The following is an 18624-nucleotide window of genomic DNA, read 5'->3' on the forward strand; positions in this document are numbered from 1 at the left end:
CCAGCCGTCTACACTGTAAAAAAAATATATCATTTGCAAAAGTCTTTTCACCCTTTATTATTTTAATAAAGCGAGGTACAGTTTCAGGGGTTTCCGGTTGAAAAACACACGAATATTGCAAGAATACTTCAGCGTCATCGCTCTGATATGTGAAATCTCTTCAGTCACCCCGAATGGAAACCAGTGAAAAGTATCTCTGTGGCAAGGAAAGATTTTTACAGCTTAATGAGACATTTTTAGATAGCTTTTTGTTTTTACAGTGTACACGCCCCTTTGGATATACACAGTGGTGTAAGCATGGGTTGACACTAACACATGTTGAAAAGATGGACTTTATTGCTAAAACGTGTAACCATAACATGTACACTGATATGTTGGGTTTTTTGTATTTATTTATTTATTTTTTTGTCATTTTTAGAAATATTCAAGTAGACATCTCCCATATTTTTTTATTCTGGTATACTCTGCTATTCTCTGTCCTTATGCTCTATACTCACAAATCGTTAAAATAATAAATAAAACGTACAGATTTGTTTATTCCTACAATACTATGTATTCCAAAAAAAAGCTGAGTTCACGCCTTTATATATATCTTTAACCTCAACTTTTCTTCTTCTTTTTTTACAATTTAATTATTATTGATATTAATATACAAAAACTCTAGGCAGCATCGCAGTGAAATAACAGTCAGCATCAATGTTCAGTTGAAGAAGAAGAAGAAAAAGGTCACCTCTTGGAGAAGTGTAGCATATGCAATCCATTTTCAATGTCTCTTAAAAATATCAACAAAACAAAATGCTCCTTCCTCACGAAGTGCTCGTGTTCCCCTCCGAAAAAAAATGTCAGGGTTGAGAATAAAATATGGTCCTGGTTCAATTAGAAAAAATAGCTGCATTTTTCTTAAATATGTACAATGTTGGTATTTCACTTAAAATGCTATATAAAAAAATAGATTTGCTATGGTGCCCACCTCTGTAGAGAGTTAACAGTGCAATAGAAACCGTATTTCCAGTCCACTCCCCCGTCGACCACCACCACCGCCGCCACCACCACCACTACTACTACTTCCTTCCTTAGAGAGAATCAGCACGAACACTTGCACTCTGAGATGACTGGGTATTGCACCTGTATCCACGTACAGTATTTCTGTTTTAGAAAGCCTTGACAATACCACCGGAGGAAAACCTTGGTGATTGACTTGACGGGTTTGCAAGACATCCCCTCGGGGAAGGAGCACGAGCGCTCAGAGAAACAGTTTCCCTCTTTCATGTAACGTGGCCAGAACCTCACACCCAAATCTTTCCAGGTGTACACAACCGGGCAGTGCGTATAGGTCCACAGCCACTGCAGGAATTTCCTACGGGCTTTCTTGCCCACTCTTAGCCGCTTTCCATAGGGGGTCTCTGTGAGGTCCAGCTTTTTAATATCGTTGGGCATGGGCCCCTGCAGCTTCACCTGGTTATCTGGCGCGGAGAAGTTCACCAGCATGGGGGGGCTGATGGACATGAAATTGGGGTCAAAGTTACTGCCGAGTCTTTTCCTCAGAGTCCTCTCGACCAAGTCCTGCTCCCGGGGGTCGTACTCCGGGTCCGGGTCCTCCTTCAGGTCGGGCACGGGGAGGTGATCGCTGGGCGAAGGGCGGAAGTGATCGCTGGGCGAAGGGCGGAGGCGAAGGTAATGCTGGGAAACTCCGAGGTGAACGCAAACCAGCGCGTAAACGAACAGCGTTTGAGAGAAGCCCATAATTCCTCTTGTTCAACGCACGGGCTCTTCTCGCGTGAATAATACTCAGTTCTTTTCCCGGTTACTGTGTTCTGTGGAGTCACCAGCCCGGGGCTTCATAAATAGTAGAAGTTCAGTCACCAGCAAGGCGATACTTTTAATAGACCACGTCGGGTTTGAATGACATGGAGCGGAGTGCTTTGCTTTTTAGGGCTCCTTCAACTTTGCAATTTACCCGCTGATGCAAATGTGCAGCATGGAAGCGGGCTACCCCGCTCTCTGCAGAAAGAGTTGAGTCAAAAAAAAAGAAAAGAAAAAAGGGAAAACTCGAGCGCCTATTCACGCTCTCTCCTGCTTCACCCCGCTCCTCAGATTCACTTCGGGTTTCTCTCGGTTGTCATGGTTACCCCGAGGACTCGAAGCCACGACGAAACTGTCTGCACTGGATGACAGCGGCCGAGGCGAGAGCTGCATGGACTGAAGTGTTTTCTGAAAGGGACAGAATAGATCCGGAGCTCCCGGGAGAGAAGGGCGCACAAAAGAGCACTTCACCAAGTTTTAAATGTCACGCGCCCGGCAGCGAGGGCTGCCTTGGCCAATGTTATTTTTACGCACGGCTTTTAGAAACGTGGCTTCTCTTAACGTCGCCTGGCGCTCTCGGGTTTGACAAGGTCCCAGAGCGCACAGTCCACGGACCGAGGAGAGGGGGGCGGGGAGTGGGGTAGTCTCTGCAGCCAGTCTCCTGCGGTATTCCAGCCCGTCGATGCGCACTTTCCCTGAAAATGACAGAAAACTTGGAGGAGCCGTGTGGCACAATCTCAGTTTTTTTTCAGGACGCAACAGCCGCTTATCTTCCCAGAGGATGTTCCAAATCGCAGAGCAGCTCGGTTTTACATGTAAAAGTCTCGCTTGTAATATTCCCACAGAACTCTGGCTTTTGCGTGTAAGTAGTAGAAGTAGAAGAAGAACGATGAAAACACAGCTTTCCAGCGAAATGCAGCCTCACTGCACGTGAAATGCAAACTGCGTAAAGACAGAAAACGTGGTTGGGTCAGAGATCCTCTCAGTGTGGCATCGCTGAATCTTCACAACACCAGCAACAAAATAAAAAATAATAATAAATACATTCAAATAATATTAATTTCAAAAAGAAAAAATCTTCTAATCGCAATGTCGGTGCATGACGAGAGAGTCCATAATCTGCTTTTTTGTTCCCCGGTCTATGAAAGCGGTCAATTCCTTAGGGAGCCTCTCTCCTCCTTTGATAACTGGGTACAGCAGCTACTAAGTCGCTCCTACTTCAGGAGTGTGAGAGACTTGGCGCTGGAGCATTTCTTTGCTTAGGCACACTGTGTGTGAGTGTGTCTGTAGCGAGTGGTGCTCAGTCCCAAGTTAAATATCCCCCTCCGACGGTACAAAGTGTCAGAGGGGCCTGCCCACCCTGGCCACTTTCACTATGATTGACAGCCCCCCCCCAACCCTCCCCTCACAACGTGGAAAATATCAGCCACAATGAGGATCAACTGGGTCCTAAAGCACCAGCCTTTTTTTAATCGCATTTAAGAGCAATATTCCCAGACACACAGGATAATACAAGATATTTTTTTAACCCCTCTCTCTTTCTTACACACTGTAAGTATAACAGCAGCTGCTTCTCCTGCGGTTTTCATCAGCAGAGTGTCTCTGATGCACTGATAGGTTCAATGCGCTGTCAATACTCGGCTGAAGTGTAAAAGAGTTTCGTGAACTTTACCATGAAAATGATGGGAAACGTTTGGTAGCTTGTCTGCGGAAAAGGGGCATCACATTCCACCTTTGTTCATCGGGATTTGGGTCTACACAGGAATTGGCCCGTTGAACTCGGGGGTCACAAAATAGGCGCATAATTAAGGGGCTATAAATGGCCGTGGATAACTAAGCGGTACCTTTCCCATGCTAAGCAGTCATTAGGGGAAAATCAACAGAACGTTTTTTTCTTCTTACTATTAAACTATGTTTATTTTCCCATAATCCAAATTAGAACTTACACAAACAAGTGAAATTTATTGATAGTCAAATCGCTTAAACATGTTCGGTAGACGCACTAAACTGATTCAGGAGTCGATCTCCATTCCAATGAACATTTAAACATTTTCAAAACTTTAATAGACTTTAAAAAAAAAGAAAATGTAAACATGCTTTGAAATTAAACTTTGCATCAAAAGCTGGTCAAACTCCATCAGCACGCGCTTGCTCTGAATTTAAACCTGACTCTTGGTTTCATTTACCTACGCAGTCTGGATGGGCTGTGATTGTGCTTGTCTTTTGTAGTAGTCACTAGAGGGCGGTGAACTAGCATGGTGAGGACATGAAGCCAGGGGCTCCCCAGACTCGCCCTCACAGTTTGACTACTCATGTTTGAGTCCATGGGGAAAGAATGTTCACTCGTAGTTAGGGTGCAGCTCAAGTGAAATTGCTCAGCAGCTCTGTAATCAAACTTCTAAAAGACTCCACTGAGGGCAAATGAAGTAGTTAACTGGAATCATACTCACTAAGAGTATAATATAAAAAATTCCACAGTTGTGAGATGGAATCATTTTTATCACAAGAAGTGCTGTAATTTCAGTGTCTTGCACAGTTCTTCAACTTCATTATCCAGGTCTAACCAGATGGAAAAAGTTGCCAGCAGTCTTTGGCATCCTGTGAGTAAATTCCCTCTGACCCCCTCCTAACATCTATCCAGACACACAGAGTCATAATCTGGTTAATGATTAGGGTGCCGGTGTAGACAGAACTCAGTGGGCTGCAGGGACAGTGAGGCTGAGCCGGCTACTGTAGTACCGGCCATTCCCATTGTCTTCCTCCACAGCTCTTGGTGTGCTGGACTGAGAGAGCAACCCCATGCCGGGAGAAACACTTCCTGAGTCCCACGCCCAAATACTCTAGAAACCCATCAATGAGTCAACCCCCATTTACTGGCTAATTACTGGAGATAAAGACAGGGAAAGAAGAGAGGAGGGGACCAGTGGACACAGTGGGGAAGGGTCGAGGTGATGCTGAGCATGTGTGGTGGTGGTGAGTGGGGGAGATGGCAGAGGGGTGGTGGTGATGAAGAAGATGGATTCACCAATGGGGTAAGGGTGGGGGTGAGAGGGTAGTTTTAGTGCTGGATGACAGTTTGCTGTGGAATTGCTAATTAAATAACAGCGTTAAAGGACCCCGGCTCGCTTTAACGAAGCCCGTCAACCTCTGACGAGCGGGTCAAACTATGGAGGAGAGAGCGGGGAGGGGGTCTGGTGCTGAAAATTGGCCTTGTATAACAAGGGGACTTAGTCCTTTGGTTGTGCAGTGATTGTTCACGCTCCCTTAGGCCTCAATAGGGCGCATGTGAAGGGGTGCTGGGGCAGCGGGGGTGCCCTAAGGCATAGATTTGACTCCCTTCTCCTTTTTCTGCTATGAATGCTATACAGACATACACTCCCACACATAGCTCACCACAAACACTTACACACACTAACACACCTACAGCTCCATACAAAGGCCTTTACCCAAAGTCCAGACAGGAGCTTATGCACTGCAGGGGCACAGCAAGGGGCAGCCCAGGCCAGACTGGCCGACTGTGCCCACTGAGGACTGGTAGAATGGCACAGATGGGTAGATGGAGATGGACAGATTGGAGAGGAGAGAGAGGGGGGAGACTAAACATAAGAAACTCACAAACTAAGACGACAAAATATTACCTGTCAGAAGATTAGTTAAGGAAAGTCATGGAATTTGGCAAGCTGCTGTGGCTATCTGTGGCTTGAGTGGCAGAGATAGAACAAATCCCAGAGGCCACACCCCATCAAATAAAAAGATATGCCCGGAGAACGTCTCATAATTCATTTTGTGTTGTGCATCTACAGCAGAACACTCTCTGATGGGACTTTGGCAGTCTGACAGATTTCAGAACCAACCAGAGCCTGAACATTTTGTTTTTTTGAGCTGTCAAATCAGTAGAAGCATTTGTCAGTATTTCAGATAAATATTTGCAGAAACGTTGAGATTAGAACAACGTCTAATGTGTTGGAAAGTCATTTTAAAAGTGCTTGATGTGACATATTATGTCCTTAGACTTGCGAGACCTGCCTTGCAGCAGCATGCACAGAAATGCTCACAATGCAAATACATAGCTTTCACCATTGCTTGTCAATATTGCATATCCCTTTATTCCCCGCTGCCCTGTCATCTTCTTACTCCCCTCTTCCTTCTCCCCCATATTCGACTCTGTCTCCGAGCTTTAACTGAAAGCAGATGGCTTGGGAAGCATGTCAAAAATCTGTCTCCCGTTAACACTACTTTTGAAGCCCCCCCCCTCACCCCCTCCCTTCTGCTACATTTTTTCCCTCTCCCCTAAAATTCATCATAAAGTTATTTTTGCAAAAATATCCAGTAAACAGCATCAAAGTGATATTTTCCCCCCTTTTCCTCTAAGAGAAGAAAAGAAAGCTGAACTAAGTGTAAGGCTTGTTATTGAAAGAGCGCCGGGCCACGCTGTTGTTCAGTCTGAAGTCAATCTGAGCAGGGCCCCGCATCCTTTGTGTCTATTACGGCATTCCAGTCGCGATGGAGAAAATGCTGCTCCACGCGTGATCAAAAGCTGTGATTAATGGTGATCATATCGTAGACAGCTCATTGGCTTTGTGATGTGACTGCGGGGCCTACTTTGAACTCTGAGACTGAAGAACTTGAGCTAAGCCAGGAAACTTTACTGTGGCACAGGCACTGTGAATATGAATGTTTTTCTTTAGGTTTTTGTACGTGTTCAGTCACTCATTACCGAAGCTGTTCAATACCTGAGTTTTCCTTTTTATGAAGATTTCATATGGCGGTGCACATGCAAAGGACGGGGCCTGAAAGCTGAAGTCACATTTCTGTCGTATTGACAGCTAATCCTAAAAAAACAATCCTATGATCGGAAAGTGAAATGAAATTGGAAAAATGAATCTTCTTTTACTTTGTTGAATGCAGTGTTCCTATTGAGGAAAAATTAAGCTCCAGCAATAACAAACACAATGCTGTGATGTCACCCATTGGCTGGTGGAATCCCGCTTCTTTGGAAGAGACAAGGTTGCCGCAAACGTAAATATTTTTACATTTGGTGACCAATTACAAGCAGCTGTTGTGACCAATTTGTCACGGATTAGTTGAGCGTGCAACACCCTCGACCTCTGAGCAACCATGTTCAATCTCAAGGTGATTGCACAGGTCGCCTGGTGGGAGGCAACCTGTCTTCTGACAGGCTGCAACCGCTCTGCTATCTGCGTACAGATAGTAAATTAACTCTGTCTTATTTCCATTCAATCCGATGTCATGGCACAGCATGTAATAGACACCGGCATGTCTATTACAAAGATTATTAACATATTTACATTGACATGCATATTAGCTGCCCAGCTTAATTGTTTCTGACAATTAAGGAACCTGGAATGTAGTCATGCGTTTTTTGGATACTACCGACTTTTTTGCTTTAAATATATTATCTCCCCCCTGCTGGTAATGCAACTTCTGCATGCATGTCCATTTCATATTCTGGAAATGCAAGCATGAAATGGACACGGTGGACCTGCATGTCTATTACACGTTTTGGTGTGATACCGAGTTTTTCCATTTTATTGCCATCTTTACACAAAACACCTCTGAAGACAGCAGCTGATCACAAGTTGATCAAAGACCTCAGAACTTTTACCAACCTCATAAATCAAGAGAGAATATTCTGTGCAGTATTACATAGAGCAGTCGCCCCCTGCTGGGCCTGATAAAGAACTTAGCTTCCTTTTTTCTTACCAACATAGTAAATGGAGCCAACAGCCACATATTCACAGTCTGATAATAATGTCATTCGTTTTTAAAGTAGTCATAGACCAAAGTATTTGTGATTACAAGTCATAATGATTTGATCAAATGTCATGGTAACTTAAAAAAAACAGCTTATTATAAGAGAAAAAACACTGGACCTCAGTGTGGCATCTGTGTAATCTTTAAAGAACTTGCCAACATTCTTCACACGACCTGAAAACGTGTTTGTTTCGGCGCAACAATGAAAATAAGGAGATCGCCCAGTTGGGGCAGCTGTAGCTCAGCATCTACTAATCAGAAGGTTGGTGGTTCAACCTCTGCCTGCTCCAGTCTGCCTCCAGAACTCCTTGGGCAAGATACTAACCCCAAGTTGATCTCCAATGCATCCATTGGAGTATGAATATTTGTAAATGTTAGAGAGCACTTCTGCATAGAAATAGTGCTTTTATGAATGGGTGAATGAGGCATAAGGTCTTCTAAGCAACACGTTTCATGCTGCTAAAAAAAATTAAAAGCTAAGTTTCTATGAAGGACCTGTTCACAATAACTGAATATAGTGTTTTCACAGTTATGCTTTTTATTGAGTTTATAATTACTCATCATCATCATCATTCTGTTTTTATTAGCTTAGAGCAAACCCTTCAGATCTATATGGAGAAGGGTTACTATAGTTTGAATTCGGTGACCTCACATCTACATCAAATCCTACAAACTCCACCTCTGAGTTTTCACCATCCATGAAAAGTTTGAGTATTATTGCTACAGATGACTTTAAAAAAATACCTCTTTCAAGAAAGACTTTATTATTATAAAGTAGCTGCAGTTAAGCAGTGAATAAAAACATGTATTTAACTATTATGTGCTTGTTTCGGCGTTTGTAATGGCCTAGCTGGGTCACTTGGAAATAAGCATTGTTGGTTTCCGTAAGTCATTCCCATTTTTCTTCATGAATCGCTATTTTCCTGTAATGACGCCTGGCAGCTTTTAATTGGGTTTGGCGTGCCCTCACAAAATTCCAGGGTGATTACCCGTATTCACATCGTGTAAAGTTGAAACAAAAAGAGGATCTCAACAGTTTGAAGCATCCCATGGTCTTCATCTATCCGTCTCCTTTTATATTTGATGCATCCCCTTTTGGAAAACCCCAAGAGTGCCCCCATCCTTCCTCTGTCATATCCTCCTCCTCCTCCTCTGGCTCTCCCACCGTCCCACCCTCCCTTCTTGCCTCCTCGGCCCCCCTCAGATCAGGGAGTGATGAGGGCGGAATTAAATTGATCGCCACCTTCCGGAAAACAACAGGAAAAAACAGCGCATTCCAAACGCCAGGAGGGCGTTCCCCCTGGTCTTCCCTATGGCAGGATGACATCATTGGCCGGCCGCCAACAGCCTGGAGAGAAGGAAAGGCTGAGAGAGAGAGAGAGAGTGCAAGACAGAGAGATGAATAAAGAAAGCGAGGGGAAAATAAGTAGGATATACGAAATGTCAAGACTCAATGGTGTGTCAAGTGGTGTGTGAATCGGATGTCATGGCAGAGATATGAGAGCCGCAACAGTGTAGTACAGCACAGTTTGTTTCGACACTTAAATAATGTATTTTCAATCTCTGTGAATGCTAAAGCTTTAATCTGTTATTCTAATCTCCTTTTCCATCAGTGAAATCGTTGTTGGCACACTCTATCGATCACCCCCTGGATGCTTGTTAACGGTCTCGATTTACATGAGAAGAGAAATGGAGAAGCAACTACAATGGAATAAAGACTTTAAATGAAAACAATTTCAAATTCTGCTGTCCCACTTGAAAAGATTACATTTTGAAAAACAATTGTGTTTCAAAATGTGCCATTACCCCCTTTTTTTTTTATCACTAACTAAAGAGTAATTTCATGTAACCACATGTCTTTCAGAAGCTCTGTCCAACTTAGGTAAACCCTGACCACAAGTAACTGGCAATTCGTTCATTCTCCCGACCACTAAGCCATTGTGTTGCCACAGGCCATCTTGTCGAAATGAAACAGTTTGCCCACAGCCACTGACCACAACAGATGTTCCCTTGCCCGACGCTCTCCGCAGCATGTGTGTTCTGTTGAGTCTAGAGCCAAGATACTTCCATGGACTGGCACTGGGTAACAAAAACAAAGGGAGGGAAATTCTACGATGGCGTCTCCACCAGTCTGTGACGGGCTTCAGAGTGAGGGCGTCCCATTGCACGGACGTGACGGAGCGCATCGGTGTCATGACCCGCTCTCTTTTGGGCAGTTCTCCGAGTGGTAGTGCTGGGATCCTGGTGCCCTTTGGTCCTCTAGTGTGCTTGTGGAACACGCAGGAAGGTACAAGGGTGACGGCCTGCCCAGATGCCAGGAGGACTGGGAAGGCTTTGGGAAATGTCTCGCTGGTGTGTGAGCGCGCAACACTTCTGCTTGGGGGGTTGCCCGCTTGGTTGGGAACTGGACGGAGAGGGATGGTGTCTGACAACAGCCCAAGTGTGCACTCAGTAAGCTCGTTTGTGCAAAAGATGTACCAAATGTTGACTCACACTGGTTTGCTAATCAGCAGCCACAAGCCCCTGGAGCCATGTGTAAACAGGAGCGTCTGCCCTTTTTCTGTCACCTTAGGGGGGAACAGAATTAGGCTTGAGAGAGGCAGGTAGGCATGAAAAGTGAGAGTAATGAAGTGCCAGAGTTATGAGATATTAAACTGGTGTGGTAGAAGAACAGCACATCAGTAAAATTCACTTCGACCTCATTAGAGCTAAAGCCGAAACACTCTTAATGTCTTAATCAAGGATTCAAGATCCACCCCACCCACCTTTCACTGTAAATAAGAATCTTTTCCTAATTGACTGCCCGCTGAAATAAACATTAGTGAAGGAGTAGCTACAGACAGCAGATTCCCACAAAAATCATTTAAAAAACTGACGCAATGAAGCCGACTTTAGGTAGGAAAAACTTTCTATATCAACATGCTAGAACTGAAGTTAGTGTAAAAATGGTGTGAGATTCTTGTTCTTTAATTCTTCAATTCACACTTTTCTGGCTCAGTTAACCTTAAAACTAGTTTCACTATGAAAGAGGAATCAGAAGAAAAGATATCTCCCTCCATACACTGAGCAGGAGGCAGAAGCTGTTAAATGCATTTACACTCCAATAACTTTCACAAGTCAGAGGGACGTGAAGGGAAAGAGAAAGGGAGAAAAAGTAGATCCATAAAGAGCTACGGATACTATGGATCTGTGCTGGTGTCTGCTTGATAGCCAAACAGGACCGCAGTTGTGCCAATAACCTTGCTGACCTTACTTAAACTTGAATTTGGCCTGATGACAGGTCATGCTTGTTTAAGTCTACTCTTTATTACATGTCCAGATCAAGACACCCTTAAATTCAAAGTGCCACAGCAAACAGTGACTTCAACAATTTTGGCAAAGAAGAACGTCGTGGCATGTGCAGAGCGCTGATCTCAAACCCGTAAACATCTTTGGGATGAGTTGAAGGCCACATCTGTCTATTTTTTCCAGAGAATTAGATTCAAATGACTTCATACCTTGTAATTCATGTGCTAATATTCATTTGTATTACAGGAATTTAATATCGAAGTATAAAATATTATCGTAGAGGTCAATTCATTTTATATAGTAATGTTAAGACCCTATAATAATAGAAAGAAACCTCAACGTTCAGGCAATTGGAAACAGTGGGAAGTTCCCTTTTACAGGAAGTAGGAACCACATGGCCGTTTTCACACCTACTCAATTCAATTCAGTTTTATTTACACAGTACCAAATCACAACAACAGTCACATCAGGGAGCTTTATATTGTATAAACCCTACAATAATACAACAGAGAAAACCCCAAGAATCATACGACCCCTATGAGGAAGCGCTTTGGTGACAGTGGGAAGGAAGAACTCCCTTTTAACAGGAAGAAACCTCGAGCAAACCAGGCTCAGGGAGCCATCTGCTGCAACCGGTTGGAGAAGGAAGACAGGATAAAAGACAGGCTGTGGAAGAGAGCCAGATATAATAATAATTAATAATTAAATGCAAAGAGGTGTATAAACACATTTTGAGTGAAAAAGGCTACTCCTATTGTAGTGCAACAATGTGTTAGCAAAAGAGAAAGATGTCAGAGGAACGTGAAAGGAAAATTTACTCCGTTTACTGTGGTTTGAATCAATTGATGAGTTTGTAAACTTGTAGCCTTTCTCCATGATTTGGTTTCTTTTCACACAGAAAAAAATACAAGTGAACTCCAAGCAAACCAAAACCTGCCACTACAAACCACGTGAGAATGTTTAGTCCGCTCATTGGTCAGATGTGTGTGGGGTGAGAGTGACAAAGGTAAATACAGGAATAAGGTACTGGGTTCTGCACTACTGGAGAACACAGAGAATTCATTTCACGGCAAGTTGCTAGCCTGCACAGACCTTTGCACAATTTTGCATAGTACCTTACTGCATCCCAGAATACAAACATACGTGGACGTTTTTTAGGGTTCACACCATACGTGAACCACTCTGTAGTTCATCACAAACAGGACCAAGACCAACTCATTTAAAGTGTATCTGTGCAGTTGTTTACTGGTCTGCACCCTAGTGTGATTACTGTGTTCACATCTGCACAAGTGAACCGCACCAGGGGGAGAAACAAACCAGGGTTCAAGTAAAACGGTTAAACACTGGGCCTGAGCGACCCAAGTACCATTCTTTAGTAGTCCTGTCCAGCATTTCCTTTAAAAAAAAAAAACGATTATAAGCTGTAGTTAAGTTTTACAAACTTTAGTTATAAACTAACTAAATTCCTTAACCTTAAAGTGGAACTATTTTATGTTTGCATGATTTGTACCTCAAAATAGTCCTTACTTTTCATATACTAGGCCCTGCAGCTCATCCACTACTTGAAACAACCTACGTTTTTAAATTTGCAGTTGATATAACACACAGGTATCTGTCTAATGCTGCTTTTCTCAAGCTTCTTGCCAGTATAATTCTGAGACTGTTAAGGTGTTCGATGGAGGATGTAATTGTGAACGTAAAAGTGTAATGAGACAGAGAGAGAGCGAGACAGAATTCAGGAGCCGGGCACCTCTCAGCGTCTGTCTGTTAACAGCGTGTGCATCGTGAATGTGTGTGTATGTGTGAGTGTGCGTGCGTGCGTGGTGTAATTACAGCCAGGTCTCCGGCATGGAGCCCAGTAGAAGTATCGTCAGTCTGTCTGTGGCATGTGGTGGTGGTGCAGCTGACCTCTCCTTTCCTGTCTTCTCCTCTCCTCCTCGCTCACACAGGTGATAAGAGCAATGCTGCTTCTCTGTCCACGTATCAGAAATTAATTGTATTTATTTTTAATGAGCACTGACGGTTTTTATTTTTGTGGACTGCATTGCTTATTGCTTGGAGCATGTTAGAAAGGCAAAGAAACCAGCAATCGGTCAGCTCCAGTCACTATTACCTGACACAGTGTCCATGTTGGTGTCACTGTCAGCCATTTCTAACTTGCTGCTCTCTTGGAGTCAGCCTACATTTGTACTTTAAGGGTTGCTTGAATAAAAGTCGGTTATTTAGATGTGAAAGTGAAGTCATGTTGGATAATTTGAAGGCGTCATCTGCAAATCATATGTGCTTCTACTGTTTGTTCCAACATTAGGCCGAGAGGTTTTAGTTTTTTGTTGGAAATTTGCGGAGCTGGTTTTACATGTATAGCACAGATTATAGACTGGAATAGAGGTGAATATCAGCTTTTTGTTTAATGTTTGGTCGGTTGACATTAATGTAAGGTTCTGGTTCTCAACCAGGCCTTGAAGTGAAGCTGAGATGGAGGTGCGTGCCGCACAGCTCTATTATTTTTGCGTGAGCGTACTGATAACAGCACCCAAAGAAGCGTGTCGGAGAGGCCGTCTGTAAATTGTGCGTGTCTTTGTTTGCGTGTACAGTCTGTGTGTTCCAGCAACCGCGTCAGTGACGAGGAATGTCACAAGACATCGCAAATCCTAATGATCAACATCGTGATGCTGTGTTACATGTGCTGCGTGGTTAGTGCGCATTAACCCAAGGCTGCCTCTGTTGTGGTGAGACGAGGGTTTCGTGCCAGGCATCGGACAAAAAAGGAGATGAAAGTGCTCAGAGGTGACATTCCACGGGAAGTCATTTTATTCCTTTGAACGCTGAATCAAAAAACGTGTCAGTGACAGTTTGCAGTGGAAACATTTGAAACCGCTTAAATGTCTAAAAATGCTGATTCTTTGATGCTTTTGAAATGCGATTCTTTAATCACTGTGGAAGGCGGGGGGGAAACACACACACACACACACAAGCACAAAAATTAAAGTTGACGCATCTCCAGAAACCACAATGTGTCTAAGTGTGAATGGCAGATAGCTCAGGTAAACATTTTCAGAGTGTGTGTGTGCATATTTGCGCCCCCCCCCCTTTCCAAACCCCCTTCCCAAACGCATACACACTGCATCCAGGGGGATTTATTTGACCCCTTATTGCCAGCGGTGAGCCTGTGGTGGAGATGAAAGCATGCCTTCCCAGTGTGGCCCCAGTTTCTATAGCTATGGACACAGGCTCACACTGGTCAGAGACAATAGAGGGGCCCTGCCACTCGCCCCTTGCCAGAGCCCTCTCCTCTCCCCACCCCATCCGTCACCGCAATCATATTTTCAAAACAATAACACAGCCGGGGTGGGAGTGGGGAGAAAGCATGATTGAAGTGTGTGCATGTTTGATCTGCTAGTATGCGAGTGTGTGTGTCTTTTGTGCGTATATACATGTGTGTTGTTATTTTTAGGCACGCGTTCGGTTTCAGGCCGAGTGCGAACATGCTCATTTGACTTGTGTCTGTGGCTCCGTGCATGCAGTTTAAAAGCAACTGCTTGCAGGCATGCGTTCGTGTGCGTGTGTGCGTACAGATGCAAGCGCATTGGTGAGTGTGTGAGCTGGGCCTTTGATGGCATGGCCGGAGCGTGCCTAATGTGACTGCTTGCTGGGGTGGGGTGGAATCAGAGGGGTGGCAACGTTGAGCCTCTTGCCCTCATACTGTCTATCCTGCAGCAGCCCAATGCTCCCCCGCAAACTTGAAAGGACCAAAGGAATCCCCCCCCTAAACCCCCTTGACAACCCACCACTCCCCCACCCTGTGTTTTCAGAAAGCATGACATCATCCTTTGCACAAAGGCGGCTGGAGAGGTGGTCAATATGGATGCACAAACGGGCTACAAATTAAAGGAACGCCAACCTAAAAAGTTTTAGTAAGTTTTTGGGTCATTGGGTGCCACCAGAACAAATGTTTGGAGAGTCAAAGATTAACTCACTGTAGAGTTCAAGGATTGTTCTTGCTTCTAAATCCTAATATTTACTTTTTCTTTCTTTCTTTCTTTCTTTCTTTCTTTCTTTCTTTCTTTCTTTTACTCTGAGATACCTTTCGATATATCTTTAATTCTGCGGACCTTCTTTTTTCAGTAACCAAGACTGATAGGAAATATATTGCTTTCAGGTCCAGACATAGGGTTTTGAACGGAGCACAGAATACGTCTTGACAGATTCTTTTGCTGCCCCTTCCTGCTCTCACCAGTGTCTGCATTTCTTTTTGTTTCTGTCCACAGTGTTGGCTTTCCTCGTACCAACCTTCTGGCAACTCGGAGAAAACCTAAGCTGTTATTTTCCCCAGGGAGACGAACGCTTGGAAGACAAACAAATTGCTTCAGGTCTGTGCAGTTAATGACTGAGGGTGAATGCTTAATGAATTTTCTTTTTTTCTTCTTCTCGTGTGACCGGAAGTTTTATATTAAGATGTGACCCTTTTTCCTTTAATGTAGCCATATTATTAACTAGTTAACTAGTTAATGACCAAGTAATTGCAATAATAACCACTACTTGATGAGCAGTCTCCTGGACTGAAAACTGAATCTGAGCAAAGTGCTAAAAAAAACTGCAGTTCCTTAAATGTCCACTTGAGACTGGCTCTGAAAAATGAGTCAGTCCCATAGACTCCAGTGTTAAAAACGCCATCCATCCATTCCTTCAAAATATAATTAAGGCTTACAGTTATTTATGCTTAAAGTAGCAAAATTAGACAAAATAGCTAGCTGTAATCACTGAACTGGACTTCTCATGATTTTGGTGCCATTTGGAACAATTTTGCTGAACTCAACTAAAAAATACGTGTTTTTTGTTTTTTTGTTTGTTTGTTTGTTTGTTTGGCCTGTCCACAGAGTTTGTGCTGCAGTTTTGGGTCAGTGAAACTGCATGTGTGTTTTAATTAGCACTAATTAGGATGTTTGTGTCTGTGTGATGTATCTATACAGATGACAGCTCAGCCTAAAAATAAGTTAGTGACATTTGTGGTGGATACATCCATATTCCATCTACAATCCGTGGTTAATATGGGAAATTGTTTATCATTTCAAGCTCCTTGAAAACGGTGTTAACACAATTACAACTTTTTCTTTGTAGAGAAAGAACTGAATTGGAGTCAGATGTCTGAGAGCATAACAAGAAAATAAGATATTCTCCTGTCATGACTTTGTTAAAAGGAGAGAATACAAACCTTTGTGACACCGAGAGCTGCAGTGAGCTCAATCAAAGCCACCTGCATGCCTAATGTCATGGCCACTGACTTGTGACTGACACACACACGCACACACACACACACACACACACACACACACACACACACACACACACACACGTACGCAATCCTGCAGTGACACTTCGGAGGTTAAAAAAAACACAAAATGTGCACACACAAATTCTTTGCTATTCTCTCCTTTCCCTGCGCTCTCTCTCTATCTCTGCCTTTGTCAGACACACTTTCGGCTCGTACAAGTGCTGCTTAGAGGTGAGGGCCCGTCGCCCTTGCCTGTTTAATGGGCCGTCCGTTTGCCAACTGTTCCTTTGAGGGGGCCAGTGCGTCGGGCGTCGGAGCAGGGATTTGGGAGGGAGGGCCGGTGCCGCTGGATCAGACAGATGGAGGGGGGTCCGGCTCCATTCATTTAACTCTATGAGAACAACAGAGCCCCACTTCAAACAACAAGAACGCAACCTGCTGGCCCCATCGTCTGCCATGCACAGGCACGCACATGCTGCAACACATGCACACACGCACATGCTTTTATTAAAGCTTTCTTAATGCGTGTTTGATCTGATGTGTCTTAAATCTAAAATCTATCCCGACTCAATACCTCAAGATAAAGTTGTCACCACTGCTGTTCACAATGCCTGTGTAGCTCATCTGCCTCCCTGACACACAAGCACACACACACACATATGCACAGCGGGCAGGCTCCGCAATGCCCATCCCTGTTCCCAGCCCTTCTTTTCCTGGGACTCCCTCCTCTGCTACCACCCAGCCCCCCCCCCCCCCCCGAATTCACTGGCACTTCCAAAAAGCTCCGAGGCGCCAGCGGAGCGGGGCTCATCTCTTGGGAACAATAAAGCCAGATCTTCATAAAAACTTCAAAAAGGCCTCGCCAAGTGTTTTATAGGTGCTTTAAAGGTTTATGGGCCCTGGGGAGGGAGGGAGGGAGGGAGGGAGAGAAATGAATGATGCAGTAGTGGTAGGCTTCACTTTTCCCACCCACTGCACGCATACACAACACAAAAACACACACACACGGCATCATGCACACGCATATATGCCACTGCTGATCTGCCAGTAAGTGCCGGGCTGAAATCAGCTGGTGGTAGGCAGGGCATGGCAGGGGGTGGTTGTGGATGAGGGAAAGGGTGAAAAGGGGTGGGGGTGGAGGGTGGAACAGGTGATCATGGACTAGAAAAGCGCTATACAAATGCCGGCCATTTACCATTTACCATTTATCAGTCGGGGTAGAAAAGGAACATGAAGATGAAAGACGGATGCCAGTGCAGCAGCGTGCATTTCAAATACTTGCAGTTAGAATTTCTATTATTTTCAAGCTCAGACACTTTTGTATATATTCAATGTCACATTTGCAGACAGTGAGAAATTAACTGACTTGTTGGACTGGTACGCCCACTTGTACTTCATGTAAAGCCTGCGTGTTTATGTGTAGTTGTCAGGCTGAGGTGTAGTCCAAGCTTAATCCCCAACGACCTCAGGATGGGTTAAGAGTCAGAGCAGATTAAAGTCCACAGTCTGCACACCATCAAAATACACTGGATGCTGTTTTTTAGGTGGACCTCCTTTAGCCGCACAGAACAGGAGCAGGGACTCACATGCAATTAGCTGTTTGAACTCTTCAACTTCCAGTACACAAGCTTAACAGAGTCCTACTTCTGTGCCAGCTAAAGTGCTGATGAAATCACCTATCAAATGATTCCCCCTAGATACATAGCTTCACATCGCCACATGCGGATGCTTATATTTTGATGAGTCACTGGGCCTGTGCTGAGCGCATTGCACATTCAGTCTCTTTTATGAGCATGAATAGGCACTATTCAAGGTGTTTTTGGAATGTTTGGGTTTTTTTGTAGTTATTCAGATATACGCCAGGGGTTATATTTAGCTCGTGTCTTCCTGGAGTCAGAAGGTTTAAAATTAGGAGGTGTCAGAATTCCAGCACAATTCTTAAGTTACTGTCAATAAACGGTAAGGGGCTGCTCTTAAAGGCGTAGCGTGCTGGCAAGGGTGAATTATAGCACGATATAGGTGTAATAAAGTGCTTGGGAAAGTGTGTATGGATTTGTCATAATATAGTGTATAGGTGTAAATCTGCTACATACATGCACATACATGCACAGTTACACATCTACACATCTCAAGATTCCTGAGTCTTTGCTCTGTGTGTGTTGTGCATCGGTGTGGGTTTGTGCGTCCATCTCCACATTAGTGTTTGTAGGATCTGTTGACAGCAAAGCATGCAGCATTTTATTTGCTCAAGGGCTGAAAAAACACATGGCGTTAGCAAGGGAGTGCTGTGATTTGAGCCTGCTGAAAGCAGCCTGGCCAGCCAGAATTCAACCATGGTTCAGCTGCACATATTAATACACTGTATGAAAACACACAAGATTAATCAGTGTGCATGTATAAATGCATATTTTACTGCCATGCAGATGGGCTTTAAGGTTTAGATAGATAGATAGATAGATAGATAGATAGATAGATAGATAGATAGA

General features: G+C 44.0%; 1 protein-coding gene across 1 annotated transcript; it reads right to left on the reverse strand.

Moving 5' to 3' along the window:
* Positions 1-211: 211 nt before the first annotated feature.
* nog2 (noggin 2) lies at positions 212-3076 on the reverse strand. The gene has a single exon (XM_005748463.1). The coding sequence runs from the start codon at positions 1741-1743 to the stop codon at positions 1084-1086; it is 660 nt and encodes a 219-aa protein (XP_005748520.1). The 5' UTR covers positions 1744-3076; the 3' UTR covers positions 212-1083.
* Between the last annotated feature and the right edge of the window lie 15548 nt (positions 3077-18624).

The sequence above is a fragment of the Pundamilia nyererei genome, unplaced genomic scaffold (genome assembly GCF_000239375.1).
Source record: "Pundamilia nyererei isolate P.nyererei 1_Seehausen unplaced genomic scaffold, PunNye1.0 scaffold00223, whole genome shotgun sequence".
Taxonomy (NCBI): domain Eukaryota; kingdom Metazoa; phylum Chordata; class Actinopteri; order Cichliformes; family Cichlidae; genus Pundamilia; species Pundamilia nyererei.

Excerpts from the sequence above, each read along its gene's own strand:
- nog2 (XM_005748463.1), bottom strand. The coding sequence starts at position 1,743 with ATGGGCTTCTCTCAAACGCTGTTCGTTTACGCGCTGGTTTGCGTTCAC.